At 48.0% G+C, this 20,483-nt stretch overlaps 2 protein-coding genes across 3 annotated transcripts in view; one reads left to right on the plus strand and one right to left on the minus strand.

The window, feature by feature from the left end:
* TGFBRAP1 (transforming growth factor beta receptor associated protein 1) overlaps positions 1-3,977 on the plus strand; it is a 73,617-nt gene extending 69,640 nt beyond the window's left edge. For both annotated transcript variants that reach the window (XM_045077617.1, XM_004764374.3), the window contains exon 12: positions 1,359-3,977. In XM_045077617.1, coding sequence (XP_044933552.1) covers positions 1,359-1,535 — 177 coding nt within the window. In that variant the 3' untranslated portion in view covers positions 1,536-3,977. The remainder of the gene's footprint in view (positions 1-1,358) is intronic.
* Positions 3,978-13,937: 9,960 nt separating this feature from the next.
* GPR45 (G protein-coupled receptor 45) overlaps positions 13,938-20,483 on the minus strand; it is an 83,478-nt gene continuing 76,932 nt past the window's right edge. The window contains exon 2 of the mRNA XM_045077618.1: positions 13,938-17,593. Coding sequence (XP_044933553.1) covers positions 16,235-17,356 — 1,122 coding nt within the window. The 5' untranslated portion in view covers positions 17,357-17,593 and the 3' untranslated portion in view covers positions 13,938-16,234. The remainder of the gene's footprint in view (positions 17,594-20,483) is intronic.

Here is a 20,483-nt window from a genome sequence, read left to right on the forward strand (position 1 = left end):
AGTCCACAACAGAACCCCAGTATAGATCCCCTTCTGGAGACTTCTCTCCTGTGAGGCCTACACTCCATGCAGTCAGCCCAGGGATCTTTTCAGAGCGGGAACCTGATGTGGCCCTTTCACATGGAAGCCTTCATGACTCTCTAGAAGGGGAGTTGAGGCCTGGAACGTCCCATCTCCCCTCCTTTGGCCTGACCCTCTCCATCTTTCCCTGCTTCCCGGGACACATGGAACCTCCTTGATGTGACTGTTTCACACATACGGCCTTGGTACCTGCAGTTCCCTCTGACACAGTCTTAACCTTTCCTTTGGGGCCTGCTGACCACCTGCTCACAATGCAGCCTTAGAATTTCTTCCTTTGTGAAACCTTCCTGCCCCTTCGAGCAGGAAATCCCCTCCTTTGCTCCCCCACACATTCCTGCACATAGCCACCATCGTCTCCCTTCATTGTTAGACTCCGGGTTCTTTGGGGGCAGGGAATTCAGCTGTCTAGCTCAGTATCCCTAGAGCCAAGCCCAGCGTCTCAAAGGTGTTAAACGTTTGTTGAAGGATTGATGAAAACTGAGGAGTACAGGGTGACTTCCCTAAGTTGGGTTTGATCCTGCCGGTAGGCCAGCTTGCCTGCGCAGGCACCAGTGAACTGTGCAAAAAGGCTTCTTCTTGCAGAATTATAGTCCTTTTTATCAGTCAGGGTCTGGGGAGGTACATCCTGGTTTGGTTAGTGACCTTTAAACAAATGAAAGGATATTTCCCAGAACCAGGCAGGGCAGTGCCACCAATTGACCATATATGGCTTTGATGGAGTCCCTTATTTGTGCCTTGCTTTTCTTGTTTGCAAATGAGAGGACCCGGGAACTAGATCATCTAAAGGGCTTACCCAGCTCGGACGTGACGTCACTTTCTGACAGACCTTGTACAAACTCAGAGCTCAGGAAATGTTTGAGAGAGGGTCTGCATAGAAATGCCTGGGTGAGGCAAGCAGCAAGTACTTTTCATGAAACAAGAAAGTTCCATAGCATTTTTTTAAAAAAATTGGAGGGAGGGGGCGCCTGGGTGGCTCAGTCATTAAGCCTCTGCCTTCGGCTCAGGTCATGATCCCAGGGTCCTGGGATTGAGCCCCACATTGGGCTCCCTGCTCAGCGGGAAGCCTGCTTGTGTTCCCTCTCTCACTGTCTCTGTCTTTGTCAAATAAATAAATAAAATCTTAAAAAAAATTTTTTTTATTACTATTATTTTTACTTCTCCAGTTACTCGGGACGTTTTTGTTTATTTTCACCTCTAATGTTCTATTTCGAGATCTGTAGGGTGATGCGTGTCTGCTGTGGTGTAACTCTTTTATTTATTTATTTATTTATTTTCAGATCAAGTTGAAAGGAAGCTCAGTTCAGCTCTCGGACAAAAAGCTCTGCCAGATGTGCCAAAATCCCTTCTGTGAGCCTGTGTTTGTTAGATACCCAAACGGTGGGCTCGTCCACACCCACTGTGCCGCCAGCAGACACAGGAACCCCAGCTCCCCCGGCCCTGGTGCTCGGACTTGAAGAGGCCCACTGGAGGGCGCAAGGAGGACCCTGAGTTCTTTACCGAGCCTGCTGGGTGCAGAGAGCGGAAAGCCGCTGCACTGGTGTCAGCCAGGGAGTGACATCTGGGCGCTGGGAGACTGCAGTCAATGTGAAACAGGGGCTTTTCGCTGCTGACCACTCCACCCTGAATGTTCGCGGGAGATCCTGAAACAGAGACACATCAGGATTCGCCCGTCCCAGGACACAGTAATCCCAAACAAATGTCTACTTTGAGAGAAAAATGAGCCTTCCCCATGCCGTCCAGACAAGCTGGTCGCCCCTGTCCCCGCCCCTGCGCCTCAGTCTTCAAAAATGCATTTGCACTGGAAATGTCTGCTTCAGGGTGGCCCAGAGATGTAGCTGTCCCCGGGCAGGGTGAGGAGCACAGCCTTAGGGGGCGCGGGGGCTTGGGGGCTGTTTCCAGGATTACCTCGTGGGCTCTGCCTTTGCCCTTAGAAACGGCTGACCTTGGGGGAGTCTTTGTTCTTGCCTACTTCCCATCCGGCTCTCAACCCCTAAAGGATTCTGCCTTGTTTACCCAAACACCCCCTCTCGGGGAAGTCGAGGACTCATCGGAAAGTGCTAAAGCCCAGGTGACAAGCTGCCGCCCCCACCACCTGAAAGAGGAGCAGACAGGAGGCCTGCGGCACTTTCCTGTCCTGTCACGCTACCTGCTGATTTTGAAACTCCATGATGGCCATGTTTGACTAAAAATTGTTATTTGAGTTCTGTCATCTCTGCAGTTTTTCTCTTCTTTGGAAACTTATCTGTTGTATCCATTAGGGACTTTTTTTTTCCTATTAAAATGTACCTCCTACTGACCGCTCGGGAAATGAAAAGGGAAACGTTATGAGCACAAGCCACGTGGAGTTTCACGAGAGGCCGGTTTGAACCTCACACCCTCAGCAGGGCAGGCAGTGGGTGGCAGCTGCCCTTGCCTGTGTCCGAGATGTCATCTTTCCCGCCGGGCGCTTCTGCACACCCCGATGAGGAAGTCCAGTCAGGCTGCCTTACCTCCCAGCACTTTACACGCCTGCTCTGAGGTTTCCTGAACCCACGGGAGGGGTCCCCCTTGTTCACCACAGACTGGGGGACTCACTGTGTTTCTGCCAGACATCGCGGAGAAGCCGAAGTTGTCCTTACTTCACTGCCCTCTTTCGAATTTCTTCACTGGGATGAATGATTCTGTCCGGAACTCACACAAGACACTGTACCCCCTGCCACAATGCCGGGAAAGCAAGCATTAGCTTGTGTGTGTCACAAGGGGAGGACCCTGGGATACAGCCCCTCGCCATCACCCCGAGCCTGACAGAGCGGGGGCCAAAGAATTCATGGTCCGTTCTCGAAACAGTGTTCTCCTGTACTAATCATGGTCAGTCTTCTTCCTTCAGCGATTCTAAGTGGCACAAGAAAGCAATAGCGCGCCTGCATTCTTCCCTAGCTGCATCTCCAGCTAAAGAATCAACGATGAAGAAGTTCTCCTTGTGACTCAACCACATACGATATCGACGGGGGCGAAGTAGAAGCCCAGTCGTGAATCGACCCTGTGGGTGACTGCTACGGAATGGTCTTGTCACTGCACACGCTACCATGACAACTTGCGAGGTCGCGTTTTCTGCCTCAGAGAGCAGGTCCCTAGCACGCACCGTATCACACCGCTGAAAGCACTGTTTCACTGGACACAAAGTGGGTACAATCTGGAGAGCGCCTTGTGATTGCTCATTCCTAAAATGGGGACACTAGTCTCCGCTCTCTCTCTGAACATGGGTCAGTGTTTTGAAACGTTTGTCATCCTTTAGAATGACAGGGATTAAAGTCAAATCATCTCCTATGTTCAGAACCGTACCTTGCTCTCCTCTTTGTCTGACTCCCACGGGCCCTTTTCACAAATCAGATTTTTAAAATAAATACATGGTTCTTTCTAAAGGCCTGCTGTTTTGTGACTGTGGCGTTGACTAGAACAATTAGAACATTGCTCAACCCTTTCCTCCCCTCATTAGGTTCTATGTAACCACTCTAGTTAAAACAGCATGAACTGAACCCAGTTGGCATTAATATTCTATGGGCAATAAATACTGTTGAATATGAGGAACTGTTTCTCTGCCATTGCCTGTCAGGTGTTGACGTGGCAGTGCCCCTGAGGGCATGGTGCAATGGGCCCGAGAGCCGAAGAGTTCATGCTCATGAGCTTGGTAAATGTGCTTCCTGAGGTCAGGAGTCCAGAGCAGCTCAGGTGGCCATGGGGTCGCGCCGTCAAACCGATGCCCGTCACACAGTTAGGGTAGCCCTTGCTTTTTGCTTGCTTTCCCCCTCTGGAAACCTTTGTCCTTGCAACTTTACCCTTCACCCCTGGTCAGGTCCCAAATACACAAGATGTACAAATGTAAACTTGTTGATTTTATTAAAATTCTTTTAATTCTTTGTTCTTTCTGTAATTTTTTATATGTGTTTATAAAAATCATCTTGGCTAGGAGTCATAGGAGCTTGTCATAGGAGCTTTGGAACCTACTCACCCGGACCCCATGGCTCCTCCTAGCACCTGAAGCCGACGTTCCCTGGCCGCCCCTCAAATTCTTTGTTCCTGCTTGACTGAACTTTAAATGCTCTACTTCTGAAGGTACCTTCTGCATGTTCTCAAGGTGCCCCTTGACATTTGTTACCTTCACAGTAGTTATTACCCTAAGGTCTTTAGCAGAGGAGATTTCTGGTCGCTTCTTCCATACCTCACCTCGTAGCCAGACGCTCTTTAAGTAAGCCTGCTGCCCTTGGATTTCTAACTCTGAACAGAGTCAAGGACTAGAACTTTCTTTCACCTTTTACATTTGATTTCCATAGAATCTTGTTTGTAGCAGGTCTGTGAGAAACACGGTGGAATGAATTTCACAGTACATTGCCGTGTTTCTTATTCCATTCTGGGTGCCGTGGCAGCCCTGAGGAGAGCCCCTGACAGCGGTAACCCTATCGTGCCTGGCAGTCAGGCTGGTAGAGTCCAGATACGTGTGGGTGACAGTAAAGGCGAGGTGTCGGGTGGCATCCATATCTCAGGTTGCAGGAACTGAGGCATAGGTTGGTGAGGTGATTTTCTTGGGAGGACAAGAGCAAGAGCTCCAGTCCCCCTCAGCTGAGCTCCCCTCCTGGTGCTTCGCCAAAACCAGCAGCCAACCCAGGGTTGACTGGAGTACTCACACAGCAGTGTTGCTGCTCTCTGAAAGTCACAAAGCAACGAGTCACGTATCCTTTTCTTGTTCTATATTATATCCTGTGGTTCATTGGCATACTAAAGATTGAAAGGGGGCTGGTCAGTCGATTAAGCATCTGACTTGCTTTCAGCTCAGATCACGATCTCAGGGTGGTGAGACCAAGCCCCGCATTGGGCTCCATGCTGGATGTGGGGCCTGCCTGGGACTCTCTCTCCTGCTCCCTCCACATCTCCCCACCCTGCTCACGCTCTCTATGAATGAATGAATGAATGGGTGCTTAGGCTTCCAAACCTGACTAAAAAGGGAAAAGTGATAGATTCCCACTGCCTAGCAGAATATTACAAGGCCAAGCAGCTGCGAGAGAAAAAGAGTGTAAATCGATGTCCTAAATGTGACTTGGTAGAAGCAAAGACTGGCGCCTGACTCCGTGAAATGGGCCGTGGCTTGTGTTAGATTAATTAGGTACTAACACCCCATTTGCTCCGGGCGGATCTGTCAGCCTCAGAGTCGGGAATGAAAATGTACAAGAATCTAGCCCATATGGACCAGAGGCCCTTTCACCTTGAAAATGCTAAACGGCTTGAGTGCCATCTAAAAGCTTGTTAATACCTTGTTCAGTTGTAAGCACTGGAATCAACGAAGCCCGCTTTTCTTTAGCTCACAGCCGGGGAAGGGAGACAAATAGCTGTAGTTCAGTCCGCGGTCCGGAGCTGTGTATCAGTTAAATGAGACATGTGGCCGGCAGGGGCTCAGAAGCACCACAGGCTGCTCAACAGGCCCAGTGAGGCTCGGGAAGGAACATGTCACCACTAGACTCCGGGGAGCCTGGGTCTTGTCGGGCTCCAACACACCCAGCTGGGGGCCGGGGCCAGTCCCATCACCTAGACCTAGACTGGAGTCGGAGCTGTATGGTATCTGAGGACCCTTCAGGAAATCGGGGCAAAGGAATGGAGTCGGTGTGGTCTAGCCTTTGAGACCAAATGCTGCCCCCAGAGGATTGTGGGTCTCAGCCTGTGCCCAAGCTCTCCCACAATCCTTCACTGTCAGGGTCATCTTCTAGCGAAGGTTTTCTGTTTGTTTCGATTGACCAGTTTTTCCTGGGAGTCCCCAGCTGAGCTGGGGAGACAGATACCCAGCCTCATCTCACTAGGCTTGTGAGCGTCGATACACAGCACATGGCACCGTTGGTACCCATCTGATAACTCGTCCTAGCCTCAGCCTCTTTCATCCACACGTGTCCGTGATTTGCCTGGAGTCCCTAATGTGCGCCGTAACATTAGCATAGTGGGGCTGCCCCTAGCCCCTCCTACCTCTGCTCTCAGCGCCATGTCAACCCCCACAGCTGTTCTAAAGTGTTTTTCAACGCGTTGCTGATTGACCGCCAACTGTTGACTTTAGCTTACAAATAAACCACAACACTAAACTTCCGCTTTCTTTAGAATTAGCATTTCCCATTGTACATATCTAAAGGCATTTGAATTTTTTGTGCTTTCACTTAATTTACAAGACTGTGTTCAATTTTTTTTATATGAGGTATAGTCAAAATCCATTTTTGGTCAAAAAAAAAGTTACCATAGTATGGCTGTATGAAAATACATTTTCTGTGGGTTAGTCTTCTTGTCATTTTCATGGATTTTTTTAAGTCATAAAATATACATAACAAAATTTGCCATTTTAACTGATTATTCTTCAGTTTAAATTCAGTGACATTAAGTACCTTCATAGTTCCCTCACCACTCTCTCCAGAACTCTTTCCTCTTCCCAAAGTGCAACTGTGTGCCCAGTAAACACTTACTCCCCACCCTCTTTCCCCCAGCCCCTCAGAACCCCCATTCTACTTTGTGGCTCTATGAATTGCATTACTATGGACCTCCTATAAGTCACAGTATTTGTTCTTTTGTTGACTGGTTTATTGCATTCAGCATAATGTCCTCAAAAGTCACCCATGTAGCATATGTCAGTATCTTCTTTCTTTTTAAGGCTGAGCAGTACTCAGTTTCATAGCTTTTATACAGTATACTTAGTTACACAAAGCATGCATATGTAGGCCATCTGCTGATATGTATTTTATATAAAATTAGAATTGCTACTTTATATTATTCTTTTTTTAACTTTATGTTTTTAGTGTTCCAAGATTCATTGTTTATGCATCACATTATTCTCATCAACATGTAAGATATAACCCTGTAGAAAAGTTGTCTGTTGTCCTAATCTCTCCCACTGGGTTAAAACAGATCCACACACAGAGCTTCCAGATGGCCTTATGGGGGACCTTTGAAAATGAGTTCAAAATCAGCACAAATCTTGTCAACAAGGAAAGAGTACGAAGCCCAGTCAAGTGTGTGAGCATCATCTCTGCTCCCATCAGGGCGGTCTCACGTGGTTGAACGTTGGCATCCTGCTGGTGCTATGCCAAATTCCAGATACCTTGTTGATGTGTTAATGGAAATACTGGAAAATGAGCTGCTTCTTCGCAGCTGATGGAAGGTCAGCTATTCCCAACCCGACAGGGGCTGTGCCTGGATGCCATCCAGGGGATGGGGAGGATGGCTGGCTTGCTGCATGGGAGCTGTCTAGCGCTGTCCTCCATGCCAAACGGCTACCATCCCTCCCGGGGCAGCCACTGCCACCGTGACTCGCTCCACGTTACTGTCCTATTCAAGCAACTGCAGAATTAGAACCAACCTTGCCGTAGAGAAAAACAGCAGAGGGGGCTCAAAGACTCACGTTACCAGAAATTGTATTTAATGTCAGTTTAATGTGGTTTTTCATATTTCAGTTTATGCGTTCATTTAGTCATATATTCGATCATTCATTCATCCCTCAAGCATAGGCTGTAAGACTGCTATGTGACAGGTATTGTGCTAAGTTCTGTGGATAAAACGGTGAGAAAGGGGCACCTGGGTGGCTTATTCCATTAAGCCTCTGACTCTCCGTTTCGGCTCAGGTCATGATCTCAGGGTCCTGGGATTGAGCCCCACATTGGGCTCAGCACTCAGCAGGGAGGCCGCTTGTCTCCCTCTCTCTTGCCCCCTCCCCCTGCTCACAAGTATGTGCGTGCTCTCTCTCTATTGAATAAATCTTTAAACAAAAAACATTCAAAAAGATACATCTGGCCCGGCCCTGCTACAGCTCACCTCAGAGATAAGGACAGCACAGTGGGACAAATGCCAAGAAGAGACAATGCAGGTACACCCACAGCATAGACGAGGAGCCCTCCGAAAGGAAGTGCTCCTGGCAGAGGGAAGAGGGAAGAGGTGAGTGGGACGGTAGCCCCTTGAAAATAGAGACTCAGTTTGACTGCAGTCTGGAGAGCAGGCAGGGGGTAGTGATGGATGAGGCGGGGGGGGGGGGGGGGGGGGCGCTGAGGCTTCAGCCTGCTTCTCGGCAGAAAGAAAAACGCAAGTGCTTGTGCTGCGGAATGACCCACTGTCCCCACCCGCCGGGGCAGCCATGGCCAACTGCTGCACCTAGGATTTTTGCCCCTTCATCTTTTCATAGTTTTTAATAACATGGGAAAGGAAGCCCCCCCCCCCGAGAAAGGCACAATACAAACTGTTAGCCAGTTTACTTGAAGAATCCTTTGCTTTAAAATGTAGTATATTAATAGACACGTCAGGGTATCGAAAAGCCAGCAGACCAGGAGATGATTGCTGTTGAAAAGTTAGTCCTTATGCTCAGATCCCAAGAGGAGGGACCATGCCATCAGAGCGGCACAAGGAATCCTGGGGAGGGGGGCAGAATCAGGTAGCACAGGGAAAGGATGGGTAGTGTGTGCAAGAGTCTTTTTCGGTGGTTTCCCCAGGGAAGGAATAGGTGTGGCAGGGAAAACAGGCTTAGGGGTGGGTAGTTGGAATGATTTCAACAGGCTCTGGGGTGTGTAGAGGCTGTCCTTGGTTGTCTAGTCCCGCCCTGCTCCCCAGCAGGGGAGGTGAAGAGTGGCTGAGAGCGTGGGAGCCTCAGACAAGGCGGTGGGGTTGTGGGCCCTGGACTGGGGTTTCCTATTTATGCAATGCGCTGGTAGGCGAACTATATACTCTCTCTAGGAATTAGCTGGCCCTGGGAGTGGCATTCTGTCCACAGGCGGGAGGCCACAACGTCAAAGCATCGCAGGACAGAAGAAAAGAGAAATGGCTAATACGTCCTTTGGATCAGGCAACCAGCGCAGCCACAATTATATTCTATTCTGCTCCCCAGGTCAGGGAATCGGACTTAAACACTTAATACGTTTTGAACAGCAGGGTAGAAAATGTTGCCTGAGAGTCGCAGAAGCAGAGACACGGAAAATAGAATGGTCTGGAAACGCTTCCTGGGCCCAGCCCACCAGCCAGACCACTGCTGTGTTTGAAGGGTTGGTTGACTCCACTTGGCCTGCTGTTGACACAGATAGTCCTCTTAGCCCAGGTTTCTGGGAGGTGTACTATCTTTAACAGTTATTTCTGGGACTCCATTCTATAGGTAATCCATGAATATGTATTATTTGGCCTTTAGCTTTTCCAAAACCATGGAGCTCTTGTACAATGCCTCCTCAGTCACGAATGGATGCCTATTTTCTACCCCCACAACCTCGATGACCCAATTCATGATCTCACTGAGGCCCAAAGGGGTCTCTGCCTGGCTTGTTGGCCATTGGTGGTTAATGGAAAGTGCTTCATGACCTGTCCATATACTTTCTCAAGTTATTGGTAATTCTTTTTTTTTTTAAGATTTTAATTTATTTAGTAGGGAGAGAAAGTGAGAGGCAAAGTACGTGCAGAGAGGGGAGAGGCAGAAGTGGGAGAAGCAGAGGGAGAGGGATGAGCAGACTCTCTGCAGAGCAGGGAGCCCCACATGAGGATCAATCCCAGGACCCTGGGATCATGACCTGAGCCCAAGGCAGATGCTTAACCAACTGAGCCACCCAGGCACCGTCAAGTTGTTGGTAATTCTTAAGCACAACTGATGAAAGAATAAATTTCCACAGATTGTCTTTAAATAAATAATTATATATATAAAATTTCTCGGCAGAGAAATTTACTCCAAGGTTGTTCATTACAGAGTGTTTTTAAAGATGATGAAAAGTGTGGGGGGGAAATACACAAAAAACAGAGAGTACTTCAGTTACTTAGCTTGTGGTACATCTACACAATGGAAGACTTCCAGCCACCGGAAATCACTTTGAAAAAACAAAAACAAAGTTAAAAACAACAACAACAAAAAAACTAGGCTATGAAGTTGTGGCATGGTTTAGCATGATCTGAACTTTGCAAAAGGAAATATACATTTTTAAATGTTTCTTACATACAAATACAATTGTGTTTTTTAATTATGAAAGTTTAGAACACGTTTAATTTTCTTTGTTTTGGGGTTAACAAGTCCAATCACTGTTTTCACTTCTATAAGCAGCAAATTATAATTTTAAAAATCTATAATTTAAAAATTAGTAGATATGATCTTTACAACTTTTCTTTTTTTTAGAGAGAGAGTGTGAGTGTGAGTGGAGGGGAGAGAGAGAGGGAGGAGAGAGAATCTTAAGCAGGTTCCAGGCCCAGAGTTAAGCCTGATGTGGGGCTCAGTCTCACAACCTTGAGATCATGACCTGACCTAAAATCAAGTCAAACGCTTAACTGACTAAGCCACCCAAGCACCCTTCTCTTTACAACTTTTCTTAAGACTAGATATCATTCATTCATGAGGATGGAGAATATACCGTTCTTTTACATAATCTAAATCTAAATTTTAGGGGTGCCTTGGTGGCTCAGTCTGCTAAGCGTCTGCCTTCGGCTCAAGTCCTGATTTCAGGGTCCTGGGATCTATCCCCAAGCTGGGCTTCCTGTCCCTCTGTCTCTGCCCCTTGAAACTCATGCTTACTCTCTTTCCCTCTCTCTCACTTTCAAATAAATAAATAAATAAAATCTTAAAAAAAAAAAAAAACCCACCTTAATGAATTAGTGTCCCCTCATATCTAATTAAAAGTTTACCTATGTCTCCTTATGGAATTATCAGAAGGAGAAAGGAAGATCCAAGAAAACCAGAGGAGTGGTCCAGGGAATGAAGAGGCTTGTACGAAGTGTAACAGAGATCGGACTCCTTGTGACAAAATCTTGTGGGGCATCCTCACTACGCAAGGGGATAGGGAAAACAGCTAGGAGTCTCATCCGGGCTGAGTGAAGTCCAGAAATACCCACCTCCGCAGTGCAGGTGTTAGCTGGATGCATGTCAGAAGTCCTAGGGCTCCCCACAAGGGAGGAGGCACGTCCTGAATAGCCTGGACTGACTACTTGCAGAAAGGCCCAGCAAATTCCAGAAAATATGGAAAGCCTTGGGAAAGAGCCTCCTCTTTCCCCCTAATGTTTGCCCATTGCCTCTGTTCACACTTTGAAAGCAAACTCAGCTTTCCATTTTTCCGTATGCATATTTGAAATTGTTCATTCTTGTCTGTCTTTTATGGCAAGGTGAGTGACCCTCTCTTCTTGGTTTAATAAAACATTGTTAAGACTTCATGACAGTACAGCAAAATACTGTGACCAGGAAAAAGGGCAGTGGCACTTTAATGAGAGGAGAAGTAAGAAATATAGTCCCCACAAAGGACAGTTAATAAGGAGCAGCAAACCTGTCTTTAAAAAGGCTTCCAGAGGCGCCTGGGTGGCTCATGAAGTTAAGTGTCTGCCTTTCATCTGCTCAGGCCGTGATCTCAGATCCCTGAGATCAAGAGCCTGGTGTGTCTGCCTGCTCCTCTCTCTCCCTCTGCCTCTCCCCTCCCTGCTTGCTCTTTCTCTCAAATAAACAAATAAAATCTTCTAAAAAAGAATTGCTTCCAAAAGTGAGCTTGGCTATTTCCCCCCTCAATTGCAATGACTGGCAAAAGAATAGCCATTGCCAGAAGCACAGAGAGGGTGCAACACGCAGGTCCAGAGCAAGGGATCTCTCTGTTCTACCTACCTGGGCCTTGGGGGAACTTCAGGCATTTATCGGAGCACCTCAGAAGGCTGAACTTGCTTATCAGCATCCTCATATCTGTGATGGCAAAAAGGTAAAGTTCTGGTCCTACAGGTAAGTTCTTTCTGTTGTTATCAGACTAATGAGAAAAAAAAAATCTGTCTGAGCCGCAGCCCCTCCCGGTTGGCTCTCTTAGGCAATCTCGGGCACTCCTCTTGTCCCTAGAACACCTTGTCCCCGGCTTCTCCAAGACGAAAGACAAGAGAGCAGAAGGTAGGCTGGGAGGGTCTGCTAAAGGAACCCTGGACGCCTTCCCGAAATTAGGAGGGTGCGAGTGCGCACACATGCAGACACGTGCACACAATGCCTTTGCAAACCTCTTTATTCTTGCAGAATCCAGATGTTAACCTCCCAGCTGGGGGCCCTCACGCCCTCCTTTTTCATGAATAGTTAAATTGCCGCAGCCAGGCCTGAGCCCCCTCCCACACTCCCTGGTGGTCCACCTTGCCATGGGCAACCTGTCTTCTCCGTACCATAGGCAAAACCTTGAAATTATACTCTTGCCTTGAACATAATTAAATTCTTGGGCAGAGTTTTTTTCAATCACTGTTGACTGTTGTTTTAAATAGTAATTTTTAAAAAAATATCTAGGCCAAATTCATTTCTTCGTGACTACAAATTTTCAAATGGTTACACTTTGTTTCCCTTCTTCTGCGTCTCAAAGATTAAATGTGGCGGCTTTATCTTAGCCCAGGCATAAATGCGTGCAGTTTTTCTCTGCGGATGTAGGTCCCTGTATGTTGAGGGCTGGAGGTGAAGAGGCACCCCTCTTGGGTTGATGAAATAGAGGTGTGTTTATTTTACAAGGAGCAAGGCTCCCTTATGAAATTTGTGCTTAAGATTTCAGAATTAATATGTCTGCTAGGATCCCTTGCTTTTCAAAATCGTGGTATTTTGGCAGAAACTGCTGGGAATCCCCCAAATCCTCTCCCCTTCCTAGCTAAGAAAGCTGTACGTCGTCACAGGTTCCCCGGATGGGGACTCCATTTCCCAGCCTCCTTTGCAGCTGGCTGTGGTCATGTGACTCAGCTCCTGGCTGCAGAAGACCAAAGAAGTGTGGGTGTGTCTTATCCCACCCTTTCTTTCCTCAGGAGCCAAACACAGCCGCGGCCACTGCCCGAATGCACCACAAAGAAGGCAGGACCCTGGAGAGTTAATGGGAAACTGGATGAAAGGAACCTGAGTAGAGAGCCCACCTTGCTGACGTGGACCTCAACGAGAGGGAAATAAGGTTATTGTTTTAAAGATTTTATTTATTTATTTTTGAGAAAGAAAAAGAGCGGTAGGAGCAGAGAGAGAACCTCAAGCAGACCCCAAGGTGGGGCTTGATTTAATGGCTCTAAGATCATCACCTGAACCAAAGGCAGACCTTAACCCGCTGAGCCACCCAGGAGTCCATGGAGTGGGGTTTTTAGTCCAAAGCAGCATGTGCTGTGATTCATGTTGGGGAAGATAGTCCCAGTGGTCAAAATAGCCAAGTAGGAATTGATCTAGAATTTCATTGCTTGGCTTGGTTGTCAGAATGACTTAAAGAAACTTTGCCTTCATTTTGTCCCAGCAACAGGACAAAATGTCTCGAGATTCAAGACAAGAAGGTAGTGGATTTTTAGGGGTAGTCAGGATTAGGATAACACTTCTGAGGCTTATTTGTGTCTCATTTTCTGGGGCGAGGCTCTCCCACGTCGCCTCTGGAACATTTATTACCATAGTAGCTACCCAGGCCCCACAGGAAAAAAAAAAAAAAAAAAAAAAAAATTCAGGTGCCGCAGTGCTAAAGAGAAGATGTAAACCAAAACCCAGCAAGCACCACTTTTCCTGCAAACCTGGGGGAAGGACATGAGAACTTGGTAGCTGTGCGGGGTCTTAGGAAAGCAAAGTTCGTTAAAGATTTGGCGAGGCTGGAGAGCGCTGTGAAGGTGACAGACCGGAAGTCCGCGGTGAAGACTAACTGGCTGGAGTTACTTAGTGGGGCCATGATTGTTTTCAAAAGTGGGTGCCCCGGTTGTGACCCCCCCATTGTTCAAATAGTCTCCCCATTGTCATCTTATATTATCTTCCTGTGGTCATTACAGCTTGGTTACTAACATCAAGGTTCTAGATTTCCTAATGTTGTTTTGTCCTAGGAGGTGTTAGACACCAGATTTGTGGCTTACCCTTCACGGGCTTGGTGCTAATTTTGATAAGAACATAGTCTTGTACACTGAAAGAGCAATAATACTTTATTTAAAATATATACAAAATTATTACTTTAAAACATATATACTACTGTCCAACATATAGCATATAACACTGGTTGACAGAAATTTGGATACCTTTATTCATTCAGCTTGTGATTTCTTTTTTGCTCCTGAAGAACATTCTCTTAAGCTCCCACCAGAGGGGAGGTCCCAGGGGTCTATTACCCAGGGTGGTCTGGCTGTGCTTCTGGACACAACTGAAGCCAAGCAACTCATCTTGAGGGAACTGAAGGCAAAACCTGGCCCTGCCTGGTGCACTAGGGACACGGAGTTGACCGGACCCACGTCAATCAGTCACACGCCAACTGCCAGTCTTCCTGTGCATTCTCTCTCTATCTCTATCTCTCTGCGCTCTCGTCTGCATATAAATGGATGGGGGAGTTGGTGAGAAAGTGGCAATTATTTCCTTAACAGACCTTCCTCTGGGCTTAGGTTAATGTAAATCATGTTCTCTTTCTTTCCCTCTGTAACCGGTACTGCAGGAAAAGAGCAATAGAATGGGGAGTTGGCCTCTTAACAGTCTTGGAAAGGAAATGAGAAAAGAGACAAAAAGAGACCTTCTGTGCTGTTAGATCAATTTCAACTTACGACTGTCCTGAAATACGTTGGACAACTGGTTTTTGTCACAACCCATGCATTATTCGTCACTATTCCCACAGTGCCTTGCATCTACTAGGTACTTAATAAAAGCTCATTGCATGGGTAAACAAACACACACAGGGGATCTGCTGAGTCCAAGTAGGAAAGGAAACAGACACACAGAATCTGAGCATCTGTGAAACAGTAAGGGACATTGGACCTCATCTGGACCTCCTTCCTTCCTTGGCAATTGGGGAAACTGAGACCCTGTGAAGTGTGGTGAAATGAACAAGTTCACAGGACTAGCTCCTGACAGAGTTAGACTTGCAATCAGATTTTTGGAATCTCCTTGAATTTCGCACTCTCTTCAGATCCGAAGCTGTAACGAGAACTCAGACCTCAGTGGCATGCCTGAACTTGAAAATCATCCCCTGAACATCAGAAGCTCCTGATGATGAAGGGTGGCCCTGGGCACAGTGGCCGAGTGGATAGCACAAGCATAAAGGTCCCCTCCAGGCAGCTTTAGTCCTGGGCTCCTGGTCCCAACTGGGGTTGGGAGCCCCAGGTTCTGGCAGGTGGCCTGGACAGCAGCAGTCAGACTGCGGATCTGAATGAGGTAGGAGGAAGGCAGAGCTCAGTGGGGAACCACTCAGAGCTCAGCGGGTCAGGTGTTTATGATGCCCCCACTCCAGCCCCTGTGCTGAAGTCCATGCAGCAGCTCACCAAGACAGCAGCCTTGGGCACTTGGGAGAAAACATAAACCAAGCCCATTGACCGCTTTTGAAACTGAGAGCAAGTCACTATGGATACTTACTGAAAAGATGAATTACAGAAAGAATGGGTTTCTTCTGTGCATGGGATGGATGGCATGAAACAAAGGGAGGCATGGGGAACAGTGGGGGAAAAGAGAGAAGGGGCAGGGGGACTCTCACGGCCCACAGGGAGGGCTTCAGGGCCCAGGGACAGGGCTAGGCCAGGTAGGAGCGGTTGGGTAAATGCAGGATCGCTTGGGTGGACTTCTCATTTCAGCTGAGCTACCCCGATCATTCTCTGGGCTTCAAGCCATGGAAACCTCCCATGTGTCCCACTGAGCAACTGAAAAGCACAGGGGCTCACTCTACTTCCTGGTGCGATTTTGGTTTATCAAAAGGAAGATTGTGCATGATCAGAAAGCCACACCCGACCAACATAAAGAGCCTTGTGTGTTTCCCATGCTCCACAAACATAAATACCTATGAAGAAGGCTGGCATCAAACCAAAGGAGTGGTAACCCATGAGATGATCCCTTCTGGGTTTCCCATCTCAGAGCAGTCACCACAGGGTTGCTCGGAAGCAGGTGCACAAGCAGCTCTTTAGAGCCTTTCTCCAGCCCCCACACTCAGTCTCTTTGCCTTCTCCCTAACTTTCTGCCTCCATGTGCCTACCCCATTCCCACTTTATCTCAACTACCTTCCACTTTCCATCAAAACCCAAAACGGCTCTTCTCCAGTGAGGAACAAAAATAATTCATCTTGCAAACCTGGGAGCTGCAACCCATCCGGGAACAGATGGTACATTTGTGCTTACAGGGAGGGCCACCAAACCTGCAGACTACCATCAACGCTGCTGGGACACAGAGCAGAAGGGCGTATGAGCTCCTTCTGGCCTGGAACTAGCACATGCGGCTCCTCCCGCTGGCATCCTTCTAAACGGCGGACTGGTTTTCATTGCACACATAGACTGTGCTGGGCTGGATTCTCCTCCGGATCCGCTCAGGCACTTTGGGAAGGATTTGGACAGTCTGGGGCAGCAGCTCAATGCAGGCCTCACGGAATTTTTTGATTCTCCAGCAGTAGACAATGGGGTTGAAGACGGACTTGAGGTAGCTGAGCCACAGGACGCAGGAGCTGGTGGTGTAGAAGGAGGAGCTGCAGTAGAAGCCCTGACTGAACACCGACAGCAGGCTGTAGACCGAGTGCGGCAGCCAGCAGAGCGAGAAGCCCACGAAGAGGATCAGGATGGTGGTGCAGGCCTTGGTCTTGAAGCTCAAGTCCAAGCTGACCTGCTGTTGCCGCTGCAGCCTCCGTAGGCCAGCCCTGGTGAGCTGTCTGAGGTCCAGGCTGTCGGACTCGTTGTGCACGCGGATGGCGTTCTTGCGGACCGTGTGCAGAATGCACAGGTAGGAGCACAGCATGACGCTGAAGGGCACGAAGAACACAGCCACCACCAGCACCACCACGTAGGCGCGCTCTGCTGGGAACTCCGTGTAGCCCAGTACGCACTGCGGGGCCCGCGCCGGCACCTCCATGAACGTCGGGCCAGCCAGCGAGGGCGCTGACACGCAGAACGACAGCGCCCAGGAAACGGCGATGATCCTCTTGGCCCGCCGTGGGTTCAGCTTGTCCTGGCGTTGGACGATGATGAGGAAGCGGTCCACACTGATGATGAGCAGGATGGCCACGCCCTCCAGGACAAAAAACCAGTAAAGGGTGGCTGAGAGCCGGCAGAAGTAATCCCCAAAGTGCCAGTGGACCGTGATCAAGGTGACGGCCGTGAAAGGCATGCAGCATAAGGACAGCATGATGTCAGAGAAGGCCAGAGTGGCCAGCAGCAGGTTGATGGCGGAACGCATGGCTGGTCGCTGGTACACGATGATGCAGACCACAGAATTGCCAAGGAATCCCACCACGATCATTAGCATCATGATTATTGCCAAGGATATCCTGAGGGGGGCAGAGGGTGTGGTGACCCCAGAGGCTGACACATTGCTCCCATTAAGCAGCAAGTACTGATAAGTCTCAGTGGTGGGGCTATTGCAGGCCATCATGGAAAAAAACTTGGAGCCCAGACGGAAAGGACTGGAAGGACTCCCCTCAGCGCTTCGGTGGCTGCCATTTTCTGTCTGTTGGTTGCATGTCTGGGATCTCTAGGGTATGGGAATGGTGGTGAGCAGAAGTCTTTCTTTGGGAGCGATAACCAGGATTTGCAATTCATGGATCACAGCCTCATCGTCTGCAGACGACTGACTGTGTCTGCAGCTTCCTGCTTGGATGCTCTCCGTAGCCTAGAGAAGAGAGGAGCAGGGGAGAGAAGGGAGTGAGACTTTCCAAGCACGTTTTGCACACAGCAGTGTTTAGATTTTACAGGTGGAGAGAAAAAAGGACTCATTGATTCATTCACCATTTGGGATAAAGCTTGGCAGTCGCAAATACTGTGTGCCTTGTCCAGTAGCCCAGGGAAATCTCATCAGACCTACTTTGTGGTGGGATGAGGAAGGGAATACTCTGTAGTCCATATTTATTTAATGAGTATGCATTTGATACATTTTATTGTAAGGAACCTGACCAAATGAAACTTTGGATAAGCCAACTTCCTTTAGCATGCCAGCTTTGTGAGGGCAGGGATTTTTGTGTGTGTCTTGCGCTCTGCTGTATCCTCAGCACTTAGAACGGTGTCTGGCACAGAGAAGATGCCCAGTGTTGAGTTGAAGTTCATAAATACATGGAAGTTGATGCTGTTGCTAAAATATTTTTAACTTTTTTTTTTTAAGATTTTATTTATTTAATTGACAGAGAGAGAGAAAACAAGCAGTGGGAGCGACTGGCAGAGGGAGAGGGAGAAGCAGGCTTCCTGCTGAACAGGGAGCCTGATGCGGGGCTGGATCCCAGGACCCCTGGGATCGCGACCTGAGCTGAAGGCAGACGCTTCACCGACTGAGCTGCCAAGGTACCCCGTAATTTATTTTGATATAAGTGTAGATTCACATGCAGTTGTGAGAAAAAAAAATTCAGTGAGATCTCATATGCCCTTTACCCACTTTTCCCTAATAGTAAAGTCTTAAGTTAAAGTAGTGTTGTCTTGCCGTAGGATTACTTTTGGAAATGCTGATGGAAAGGAAGAAACTCTATCCCTAAAGATAGGTTCTTTTAAAAGATAATGTTGATTTTTATTTCTTGTCTCATAGGTGGGGTAAGAATGGTGTCCAGTAGCCCACGTGTGGACTCAGATTGCCTGGGCTGGGTAGAATCTACACCCACTACTTATCTATCCCTGGGCACCCTCCAGCAGGTGGCTGAGCCTCTGCTGATAGGACTACCTCCTCTGTAGCCCATAAGTAATAATTAAGCCTACTACAGAGGAGCTGCAAAGATGAAATGGGAGAATACCCACAGAGTGATTTAACCACACCTAGATCATAGATGGTATTCAAGAAATGTTAACTATTATCATTGGAACCCCGAGGAAAAGCAATCACAATGTTACAATTGCTATTGTTTCATTTGTATGTTATACACATAGAATATTTGCATCTGTTCCTGCATCTACCCCAGGGAGAGGATATTCGTAATACATTTCCCGTTCCCCCACCCCTCAGCATTTTCGATACAGGCATACCTTGTTTTATGGCCCTTCCCTTTGCCGTGCCTTGCAAATGATTGCATTTTGTTTGTGTGTTTGTTTATGAATTGACGGTGTGTGGCTACCCTGGGTCGAACAAGCTTATCAGCACCCTTTTTCCAACAGCATTTGCTCTCTTGGCATCACTGTGTCACATTTTGGTAATTCTTCCACTATTTCAAATTTTGTCATTATCATTCTATTTGAACTGCTACAATTTCATGTTAAAACGTTAATGTGTGAGGAGTTGCTTCTTACGGATGAGTAAAGAAAGTGGTTTCTTGAGATGGAATCTCTTCCTGGTGAAGAGGCTGTAGAGATTGTTGCAATGACAGCAAAGTATTCTGACTGTTTCGTGAACTCCATCAATAAAGCAGTGGCAGGGTTTGAAGATAGACTCCAGTTCTGGAAGAGGTTCTACACGTGGGTAAACTGCTGTCAAAGAGCTTCGCCTGCTACAGAGAACTGCTCCTGAAAGGAGGAGTCGATCAGTGTGACAAACGTCATCTTTGTCTCATTTCAAGAAATTGCTACAGGAAACAATGTGGCTGTGGTAGGGGACAAGGAGAGACAAAGAAAGGAGAGAGGGAGGGAGAGAGGAAAGAAAGGAAGGAAGGAAGAAAAGAAAGAAGGACATTGCCATGGCCCAGCCCCCTGCCTTCAGCAACCACCACCCTGATTAGCAGCAACCATCAACACGGAGGCAAGACCCTCCCCACTAGCAAAAAGATTACAAACTGCTGAAAACTCAGATGATGGATAGCATTTTTTAGCAGAGTATTTTAAAATTAAGGTATGCGTGTGCTTTTTTGAAGATAGAATACCATTTGACACTTACAGGCTAGAGTTTAGTATAAGTACAACTTTTTTTTAAAGAATTTATTTATTTTTCCAGAATGCGAGCAAGCACAAGCGGGGGAGCAGCAGGAAGAGGGAGAAGGAGGCCCCCCCCAACCAAGCAAGGTGCCCGATGAGGGGGACCCGATCTCAGGACCACGGGATGACAACCTGAGCTGAAGGCAGACGGCCAACCGACTGAGCCACCCAGGCATCCTGTAAGCACAACTTTTATATGTGCCGGGGAACCAAAAAAGTCATTGGACTCACTATATTGCGACATTCGCTATATGGCAGCGGTCTGGAACCGAACCAGCACTATCTCCGAGGTGTGATTGTATAGCTGATTGGTCGGGCAGCTGACCCAACCGCAGCTAATGCATAGCCTAGCCAATGACGGCAGAGTCCAAATGCTCTCACTCACTCAGCCTGAAATCTGAATGAGGTACTATTAAGCTACTAAAGAGCTGCCCTGAGGGATGTAAGAGAAGGGAATAGAGAGAGAAGTCTCAAGGCCACAAGGGTATGATAGATACTCTGCCTTTGCTTCTCCAGTTCTCCTGGCTACTCTCTCCCTTGCCACTGTGGGAAGGGAGGCAGGGGAGGGCTTTTTTGCTCTGGCTCCCTCCCACCTGGTTGTGGCTGGCAGTGGTTTATTCCTCTCCAAAGCTCTCAGCGCCTCTTAGGGAGTCTGCCCTACAGCCCAGCACTCTCTGCAG

The sequence above is a fragment of the Mustela putorius genome, unplaced genomic scaffold (genome assembly GCF_011764305.1).
Source record: "Mustela putorius furo isolate JIRA1106 unplaced genomic scaffold, ASM1176430v1.1 tig00000224_pilon_pilon_pilon, whole genome shotgun sequence".
Lineage (NCBI taxonomy): Eukaryota > Metazoa > Chordata > Mammalia > Carnivora > Mustelidae > Mustela > Mustela putorius.